Below are 10,441 nucleotides of genomic sequence, written 5' to 3' on the forward strand. Positions count from 1 at the left end.
CAGAAGCTCTGCATGTACCGGTATTTCAACATTCCTGGAGAGAAATGTGACCCCTTGATGCATACACTGGTTTGCTGGCATGCTCACATTCCTCCCCATCTGTCAGAGTGGCATGCTGCCTTCTCACAAGGTGGGATGCCAGTTTTGGAGCACAGGTGCCAACCAAATATAGGTTCCGACTAATACTCTGCAAAATGTGGCAAATGACATTTCACCTGCAAGAGGACCATCCTACCTCTGACCCGTGCCAAATTAGGATTGCATGCTTCATTAGCAAAAGGGGTCATCAGCTGAAAATCATAGGCAGAACCAGAAATGCTGGCTTTCTGGACAACATCTCCTAACTGAGAGTCTTCAACGCTGAGGTTTAATTTACAATATGCCAAATTTTCCTAACATTGCAGCCATACAGCCCTTTTGTGCAAGCTGCAGCAGACCATGGACAGAGATCTGTTGAATTCATACTCCCAGACTCATTTCTGACAAATTCCAAGATTCTTAAAAATGGCAAATGACTTAACAGTGGGGGAAAGGCATAAATAAAGATTTTTGTTACCTCTAAGGGAGTTTGCTGATACCACAAGGAAAACCACCTTCACTATGACTGCGAAAAAACACAAACCAAAACTAATTATATAATTCTAAAATTCTTAAATTCTATAAAATATTTTATTATAAAGATTGATATACGATATAAAAATTCTGGTTTTGTTCTCAGAATATACATACAAATGAAAGCCCACTACTCATGAACAGCCATTATACAAAAATCATTCAACATACAGTGACAACCCTGGATGATATTGAAACGGTATCTCAATATCCTCACAATAAAGCATATTTTGAACTCTTTTGTTAATGAAAACATTCCACACTATATTAATCTAACAAGAAATAGTAAGCTGATCAATAAAGAGAATAACCACAAAGCAGTGTTGGTTTTGCTTCCAAATTAGCGCAGCCTACTTCATTTATAAATGTACAAAACAAAAATGAAGCATTGCTAGTCTGAAAAAATTATCTGCTTTCAGGAATCAATTTACTATCTTTTCTTTGGTAATTTACTATGATTTCTGTAATTTATTTATCCCAGGATGCACCTGATGTATCATCAGCTTCAGGTGATTTTGTTAAACTGGTTATCCAGAAATGAGTCATATTCTGCATAATTCTGCATTATCTGGGCTATTCAGAAGGCATGCCACTGCTATTCCCAGCTGACAAACTCAAAGCCATTAATTCTTACAAACACAAAATTATAAGTCAATACATTGAATTTTGTAGTTATAATTCAATACATTAAGATGCAAAGTCCTGCATCTGAGATGGAATAACCCCATGCAACAGCACAGGCTGGGGGCCAACTGGCTAGAAAGCCTATTTGCAAGAAAAAAACCTGGAGGTCCCTGTGGACAAGCTGATCATGAGCCAACAGTGTGCCCTGGCAGCAAAGGCAGCCAACAGCATCCCAGGCTGTTTTAACAGGAGCATTGCCGGCAGATTGAGGGACCTGGTAATTTCCCTCTTTCTGGCATTTGTGAAACTGCATCAGGAGCAGCCTCCAGCTCTGGTCTTCCCAGGACAAGACAGATACTGAAACAGTGAAGCAGGACAACTAGAAGGCTGCAGCATGAAATACAAGATATACAAGAAGTTGAGAGAGCTGGGTTTGCACAGTCTGGGGAATAGCAGTTGAAGGCAAGAGCTTATTGCTACCTGCAGCTACCAAAAAAGAGGGGGTAGGGAAGATGGAAAGAGGCTCCTCACAGAGGTGCACAGGGACATGACAAGAGGCAATGGATACAAGCTGAACTATGTGAAATTCCAATTCAACATAAGGAAAAAAAATTACCTTGAGGGTGGTCAAACGCTGGGCTAGATTGCCAAGAAACACTGTGGCATCAGCATCCTTGGATATAGTCCAACTTGACTGGAGATGGCCCTGTGCAACCTGCTCTAATTGGACCTGCACCGATCAAGAGGTAGGACTGGATTACTCTGGGCGGTCTTTTCCTATCTACATATTTCCATGACATACGTGCTGTGATTTTGTATGAAACACATACCAGTTTTAACAATGTCATATACAGGAACATTTGCAAGTATCACACTCGAGGCAATCATTAAACAATTTAGGGGTAGCATACATTTGCTTTTCTCATCTTTTCTTTCAAAGTCTTCGGTCTTTTGTACAGAACTTATGTCTAGTAAATTAACAGCATTAGACATGGCATTTATACTACACCTTCCCACTTTGGATTCCAAATGCTTTAGAAATAATGCATTACTTAACATAGAAAAAGGCACCTGTTTATGCCCCCGGCCAAACAAGTAAAGTGGCATAAAGTCAAATTTTCTTCCTGGCACACTGTGCCTGTATGTCACAACCACTGTCCTAATGTAAAGGAGATTGTCCTGCCTCTAGGCAGAATACCACAGTTCCATGACAGTCTCAGGCCTATCACAAATATCATCACATTAAGAAGACGTGATCTTTCATGCCTAGGTGAATTTATATAAAATATATTATTTCAGACTATTAAAAATATCCTGATGCTTGGGCTACAAATTTCCATGCTCAAAGACAAAATATACAGAAATTGCTGCAGTATTGCACCTGCAACTGAATGCTATTTATTATAAGAGCATGAATACCAAAATGGTAAAGTCAACTTTAGTATAGACCAAGGGCACAGTAGGTTCTTTGTAATGCTGCCAGAAATTTGATTGTTTATTAATATAGTGTAGAGCTTGAAAAGATCGTTATATTAATTTTAAAGACTTGATGTAAGAAGTAAGATGTTGGTGTTAAACAGGTAAAAGAGGGTAATGAATTTCCCTTTTACTTTTGTGGGTTTTGCAGTCACTCAAAACCAATAGGTTGAGACTAAGGCACAATAAATAACCCACAAGTACAGGAACAAAGCAAATATGTATTTGCATGTCCTTTGTACAGTAGAGGTCTTCCAGTAGCTAAAATGAGCAAAAATCAGCATTGCCAAAGAGACATGCTGCTTATGTTTTAAGGAACACAAGTCACCAGAACACATACAAACTGGCTGCAGTGGACCTGACTCATCTTCTTTAGGCTCATGTAAATAAGAGGGGTAATGAATGATCACGTATTTAGAACATATACTATCAGGACACAAATTATTGAAAATGTTTTTGCAGCAGGAAAAATCTTTCTGATGCAGTGGCAGCAGACAATATTGTGACATAGCTCTATCAGGCAGATGCAGATATTGTCAGGAAAGAAAAAACTGCAGTCTTCAAAGTTTATTTGGACATTGGGTGCTCCACTGATGATGAAAGTGGAGGAGAAGCATTTCTTTTTAAAAAGGACTTGGGAGCTATGCAGATATATCAGAGCTTTAGCACACCTATTTTTTCACACCTTTAAAATCTTTCTCTAAGCATTCTGGACAAAGAGAAACCAGCAGTATAAAGATATCTTGTGTTATTTCTCATTTCTTTCCACTGACCACTTCCACAAATGTTACTGGAGTCTCTAGGGAATAGCAACTACTACAATCATATTCGGAGGGAGGAGAACATATGAAGTTACAGTTTTTCCTCATACCACTTATATTTCCTTCTACTTTCTATGTGTTCATGCAATAAAAGATGCAGAAGTGTTAGGAACAAGAATAGTTATATGGCGAGACAAATTCTGTTTACAGACAGTTTTCAATGGACTTCAGAGACTTTGGGTTTCAGAGCACCACATGACTCAAAAAAGGACAATGTTAATTTTGTTCAACCTTTTAGAGCAGAGCATTACTCACTAAGGTATGCTATGGAGTGGTTTGTCTACACTATTTTCAAATTACCTGATAGGTTAAATTCCCTAAGAGAAACGGATAGAAATGTTAAAATTCTCTTTTTCTTACAGTATTCTGCTTTACTACAGATGGATGAAACAGTATACCAAAGGAAACAGAAGATACACCCAAGAAAGGAACTACAGTGTTTACACTCTAAACAAACACAATTCATTTTGATAATACTGAAGTTTTTTTCTCATCCTTCAGACCCACAGCAGAAAAATTGAATTTGGCAGATACTTTCTCTGAAATGTTGTGTCTTTATTGGTGCTTTTAAGTGCTAGCAAGCACAAAAGAAAAAGAAGGGTAAACAGTGAGATATATAAAGCTATACCATTGCAATAAAAATGATTTTTACTCAGGTACAATATTCTAGCACTGTACCTTGTACAGTGGTAAGTGAAGAGGCCTAGTCAGTCTAACATGATGTAAAATCTTAAGGAAGCAAAGTGCTCTATTTCCTTATCTTGGTGTAGCTGGTTCACATCAACTCCAAGTAAGAAAGATATCGCTGGCCTTGACTGGCTACACTGATATAAAAACTACCTGGGACCAGTCTGCACTAGGACTGTACCTCAAGAAAGGTGTCTTAACACATCTTTTAGTATGTTAAAAAAATGGAGATTTTTAAAAAATATTTGTAGAAGCCTAATACACACAGGGGTACTAGAAACCTGCACAGTGCAAGGTTCAAGGACATAATCTCTCCATTCTTTGTTTTCTTCCTTTGTTAAGATGAGGCAACAATCCTTTTTTCTATGGTATTGAATAATGGCCTGTTCTGCTAGCCCAGAAATAAAAGTAAGTGAAGACAGTCCTCGTATTGATGTGCTGTCTGTCTTGTTTATGATAGAAACTATTCCGGTTTTAGATGGGAAGTGTTCTAAGAAAAGCTTTTACAACAGGTTCGAAATATAAAAGCCATTTCAGGATGAGGACCTCTCTATCCTTTATTTTGTTAGTCCTTGAAAGGGCTTTTTAAATGTTAACAGTTACGACTGCCTTCCCCCAAATGATGGCCCCTTCTCTGTTGACATCTCTTTGTTTGCTCTTAGCTTGTCTCTCCTTCTTCCAAACCCCTTAAAACAAAACTTAGCCAAGAACTTGGAATTGAACTTTTGGCAGATATTGTGCCACTAAAACACACTGAATAAGTACGTTGCACAAGTGAGATTTCAGTAAAAGAGTTTCTTTTCTCACTTCCAATGATATACAGAATATTTCCCACTCTTCTCTGTGGCAACCTCTATATATTGCAGTGACAACCACTAAGCAAAGCTGCTCAGAAAACAGAAAGCATTTTCAGCTTAAAATATGCTAAAAGAGATGAAAGTTTTGAAATGCTAGGGTAATGTCCTGTTTCTATTTAACATGAAATAAAGCTTTCTGCCTAGAACAAATTTAATTTAAGCTCTGCACTTAAAGTAGGTGTATGTGTACATACATACTTTTTATTATTATTTCAAGCTAAAAAGAAATCATTAGTTTCCTTGTTAAGCTTTCCTACAGACAGATACTGGCAGCATTCCCTGTCTCACAGTGATAGCTACTTCGAGTATGAGAAGTTCATTAGTAACAATTAAACATTCCACAGCACTTGAGAAGAGGTTGATCCTATTTTATATGCCAATGTCAGTGAGCACATAATAAATTACAGTAGTCCAATTACTCTATAGCTAATATTTAGCACTTCTACATTGCTTTGAACACACTCTGCAACTGTTAATTAATTCTTAATGCTGGCATGTAGATATATTACCCTAATTTCACAGATAAAGCAGAAAGGTGAGATAATTTGCCAAAAGCCACTTAGTCTTGGGTGGAACCAGGACTAAACGGGGGAAGATTCAACTCTGTATCCATGGCTTCCAAGCCAGGACCGGTCACTCTGGGATAGTTTTATCACTGTAGCTTAGTCAATCACTGCAGGGCAAAGACACCCTTATCATATTACACTGTGAAAAATTCTTTTGGCTGTCAGACCTGGTTCTACTTTAATCTATCCTACATCACTCTACACAGAAAGCTTAAAAAAAATATTAAAAAAATTATGAAGATTTTACATCAGGTTCTTCAAACATGAAACTGCTGCTGCAATATCTAGTTAAACCTCAGCTTTCCCATCCCCAGCTCTCCTAAGCTGTTGTCTGCCTGAGAGTTTTTATAATGTAAACTGCTGAGCTTCAAAACTTGGGATTGGACTGGGGTGGGAAATCTTCATTCAAGTGGCTCTTCTGGTATTTCCTGTAAGAGAGCTGGTGTGCACCCACCCTTCACCCCCAAAGATGGTTCCCATCCACAGACTGGAGCTCAGCAGAGAAGCAGAAATACATTGAAAAGCCTAAAACAGAGTATAATTGTACATGACAGTGAATAATTTTGTTACCTTACTTGTTATTTCACCTCATCTCACTCTCATCTTATTGCTTCTGCTAATGTTCAACAAGAAACCTCAACGTTTGAGCAAACCTCCCCATTGTGCTTTTGCTAAACTGATAGTTATTTACTTGAGGTCTGATTTCTGCATCATAACCAGTTGCTGCTTCATGACAAAATCTCACCTGCTGTGAATTGAATATTAACTTCAGGACAGTCTCTTCAAACATTTCAAAGAAACATGGAAAGCTCACAGAAATATTGCCCAGGATCCTTACCTATGGTTTTGTTTGTATTCTAAAACAGTCTCAGAGACTGGAGGACACAGGTTTCTTCTTAGAAACACAATCTGTTTTGTTCTTCTGTAAATCACTGCATTTCTCAGTTGCTCAAAAGAACACAGCAAATGTAACATTGGATCCCAGCATGACAGGATTTTCAGAACTCCTTTCTTATCATTTACCAGCGTTACCGGAATTGCATAAACCTCATGAGTCACACATCCTCAGAATTATCTGTAATATCTCCAAAAAGATAAGTGAAACCTTTACAGTCTGCTACTAAGAGAATCTACATTTTTGTTAGTAGTCAGGTCTCTCAATTTTTAAGTAGATAGCTTCCATTTAATGTTCAGGATGTATTTGTTTAGTAAGGTAGCTCTTGTCTGCAAAAACAGAGCACTTTAAGCAAGTGAGCAAAAAACTAAGGGGAAAAAAATTTGTAAAAGCATGTCACTGAAATATCAGCAGCACGTTATTATTCAAAATGTAAAAAAAACCAAAATTACCAAACCATTAGTCAGACATATAAACATTAGTTCATTTCAGTTGTCCTCAAAAAGACTGGAATTTAACGGTAAGACACAACTAAGACACAATTATAATAGCTGATTTAGAGTTTAATAGTCTTATTTTCTTCTACTTTTTTTTCCCCCCAAGACAAACCTTCTCTGTTTGTTCCATAAAAGAAATGTGGTCAAAAAGTTAAAATTTCACATTTGTTTTTATTAAGGGACAGGTCTTTAGACATAATAGTGAAGAAATCCTAATAACATCTTAGTTTAAAAAAAAGAAAGGTACAATCTCACTGGTATTAGATTATTGCACTTCCTATTAAGTTAACAGACTAAAAATGCCTCTAGATACCACTAAAAAATCAAGTTTTTTAATTTACAATGTCATTTTCTCTTTTTTTTTGCAAATTTTACTCCACTTGTTAGAAATAATTTTTAAATCATGAAATTTAAACTAATTCATCCATTATTACAGTCTCTATACAATCGTCCATAAATTTAAATACAGGAAAAGAGGTTAAAATTGTAAATATATGATTATCTCAGATTAATTCTCCCTTCTGCTCTTTGTCATTGTCAAACAATAACCATAGAAGCTGTTGAAAACAAATGTAACAATTGTGCTTTTCTCTTTGGTTTTGCACACTCGAGCAGTGCAATATATGTAAACCTGAAATAAAACATCACTATCCTGATGCTATTCTGTATGAATAATAGCTGAAAATAATTATATTTTACATATCACATCATATCATATAATATCATTAGTTTGGGTTGGAATGGACCTCAAAGATCACCTTGTTACAATGCCTCAGCCATGGGCAGGGACACCTTTCACTAGACCAGGTTGTTCCAAGTCCCACCCAGCCTGGCCTTGAACACTTTTAGGAATGGGGCATCCACAGCTTCTCTGGGCAACCTGTTGCAGTGTCTCACCACTCTCACAGTAAGGAATGTCTTCCTAACATCCAATCTAAACCTGCCTGTTTTGAGTTTAAGGCCATTCCCCCTTGTCCTTTCACTACATGCCCGTGTAAAAAGTCCCTCTCCAGCTTTCCTGTAGACCCCTTTTAGGTACTGGAAGGCTCTCTAAGTTAGGTCTCCCTAGAGCCTTCTCTTCTCCAGGCTGAACAGCCCCAAACTCTCTCAGCCTGTCTTTATAGGAGAGGTACTTCAGCCCTCTGATCATCTTCACGGCCCTCCTCTGCACTCACTCCAACAGGTCCCCATGCTGGGGGTCCTAGAGCTGGAAGTACTTCAGGTGGGGTCTCAGGGAAACAGAGTAGAGGGGCAGAATCACCTCCCCGGACCTGTTGGACAGGCTGCTTTTGCTGCAGCCCAGGTTGTGGTTGGCTTTCTGGGCTGCAAGTGCACATCGCCAGTGAATGTAAAGATTTCCTTCCACCAACACTCCCAAGTCCTTCTCCTCAGGGCTGCTCTCAATCCCTTCTCTGCCCAGCCTGTATTTGTGCTTGGGATTGCCCCAGCTCAGGTGCCAAGTCTCCCTTGCAGATGTTTATAACTGGCATCAGAAGGCATTGTCCTTCCTTCCCTCTAACCTTTAAAATCTAAAAATTTCCTTGACAGAACACTGAGCTAGACAGGTGGGCAGATAGATTTATTGGCTCAAATCCAAAACATTGAACAGTTGCAGTGAAAAAAAAAAACCACAGTAAAAATAAGAATAAAAACTTGTGATTAGAGTAAAATAAGCCAAACAAACCACTAAATATAAGTAGTTGAAAATAAATGCAGCTTAGATCACTGAAAGTTAGAAGTTCAGATTCAAACCAACTGTTGAGAAGACCTGAAAATTTGGGACGTATTCTGACCATCTGTACTGCGTGTGCAAAGCACACAAAACTGAGGGAACAAGCACATGCAATTTATGGGTACTGCTGGAGATGAAAAGTCCATGGCTGAAGTGACTGCCTTTATGCACATGGACAACATGCACACAGACCACAAACCACTTAAAAAGGATCTAATTAAGCAGTGACTTTAGCTTTTTAACACAAGAAATTTGCAATCATTTGTTTTGAATCAGTTGTTAAGGAGGTTACAATAAGAACGCATACTCTTATGTGTGCTCAGACCTGTTTTTATCCCCGGTAGTTTATTTCATTTTTATTTCAAAAATCCTTAAGCAACCAACTTTAAGGTTAAAGTAGCCAGGTTTAAGCTGCAGTATGAATTGGCACGCACTGTTCACACATTTCAGCACATGCACCGTGACCTCCTGGCATTAGCTGGATGACTACAACTTTATCATGGGGACAAAGTCACCGTGTAACTTAAACAGAAGGGATTTTCTTAAGGTTAGAAAACCTAAAGATGTTACTGTGCATTTTCAGAGACAATAAAGCTAAGCAAAAGCTCCAGAATACTAACGTTCAATGGCAACCCATTCAAACTGAGCTAGTTCTAAAGCAGACATACGTGAGAAAATACAAATTTCACAGAATTGTTAGGGTTGGAAGGGACCTCTGGAGATCATCTATCCAACCTCCTTGCCAAGGCCGGGTCACCTGGAGTAGGTTACACAGGAATGCACCCAGGTGGGTTTTCAACGTCTCCAGGGAGACATTCCCATTCTATTCCATTCCACCCACGATCTCCCTAGGCAGCCTCTTCCAGTGCTCTGCCACCCTCAGTGTGAAGAAGCTCTTCCTCATGTTGAGGTTGAAACTTCTCGTGTTATAGTTTATGGCCATTGCTCCTCGTCCTGTCGCTGGGCACTACTGAGAAGAGTCTGGCACCCACCTCTGAGACATTTATACGCATTAACAAATGTGGGGGCAGTAGGTGAATTTGCGCTTTGGGTATGGCACGCGTGTGCGGGCGACGGGACCGCAGGAAGGGCAGCGGCGGCAAACGGCCCAAGGAACGGAGGGGTTAAGTGGGAAACACCCGGAGCTCCACACAGAGGGCTCCACTCCGGGCACACGCTGCCGCTCTCCACACGGGGGGACAGGGCCGGGGGCGGCGGAGAGCTGGCCCCCGAGCGAGCCGACCATCGGAACACACCACACCACAACCAGCCCATCTCCCCGCGCCGGGGTGTGCGGGAAGTGCCGGCCACTGTCCCCGCCCCGCCCGTCACAGGGCGGGCCCCACGCCGCGGGGCGCTCTGGGCCGCGCAGTCCCTGCGCAGTCCCCGCCCGCCCGCGCTCCCGCCGCCGCCGCCGCCACCGAACTACCGATCCCAGCAGCCCCCGGGCCCTGACCCGGCCCCGCCCCCGAGGGAGCGGCTCCGGCAGGAAGGCGGCAGCAGAGCCCGGTCACTGAGCCGCCACCATGAGCTCGGCCAGGGAGTCCCAGAGCCACCACGGCCTGAAGCGAGCGGCCTCCCCCGATGTAACCGGGCGCGGGGCGGCGGCGCGGCGGGAGGGAGGAGGCGGTGCGGGAGGAGGCGGCGGGGCCGCGGCGCGGCGGCGGAGCCCCC

The 10,441-nt window shown here is 40.9% G+C and overlaps 1 protein-coding gene across 1 annotated transcript in view; it reads left to right on the plus strand.

Annotated features, from left to right (window-relative positions):
- The first annotated feature begins 10,189 nt into the window (after positions 1–10,189).
- The window catches only part of CUNH11orf58 (chromosome unknown C11orf58 homolog), a 6,627-nt gene continuing 6,375 nt past the window's right edge, over positions 10,190–10,441 (plus strand). The window contains exon 1 of the mRNA XM_027651311.1: positions 10,190–10,353. Coding sequence (XP_027507112.1) covers positions 10,294–10,353 — 60 coding nt within the window. The 5' untranslated portion in view covers positions 10,190–10,293. The remainder of the gene's footprint in view (positions 10,354–10,441) is intronic.

The sequence above is a fragment of the Corapipo altera genome, unplaced genomic scaffold (genome assembly GCF_003945725.1).
Source record: "Corapipo altera isolate COAL_440 unplaced genomic scaffold, ASM394572v1 78, whole genome shotgun sequence".
Classification (NCBI taxonomy): domain Eukaryota; kingdom Metazoa; phylum Chordata; class Aves; order Passeriformes; family Pipridae; genus Corapipo; species Corapipo altera.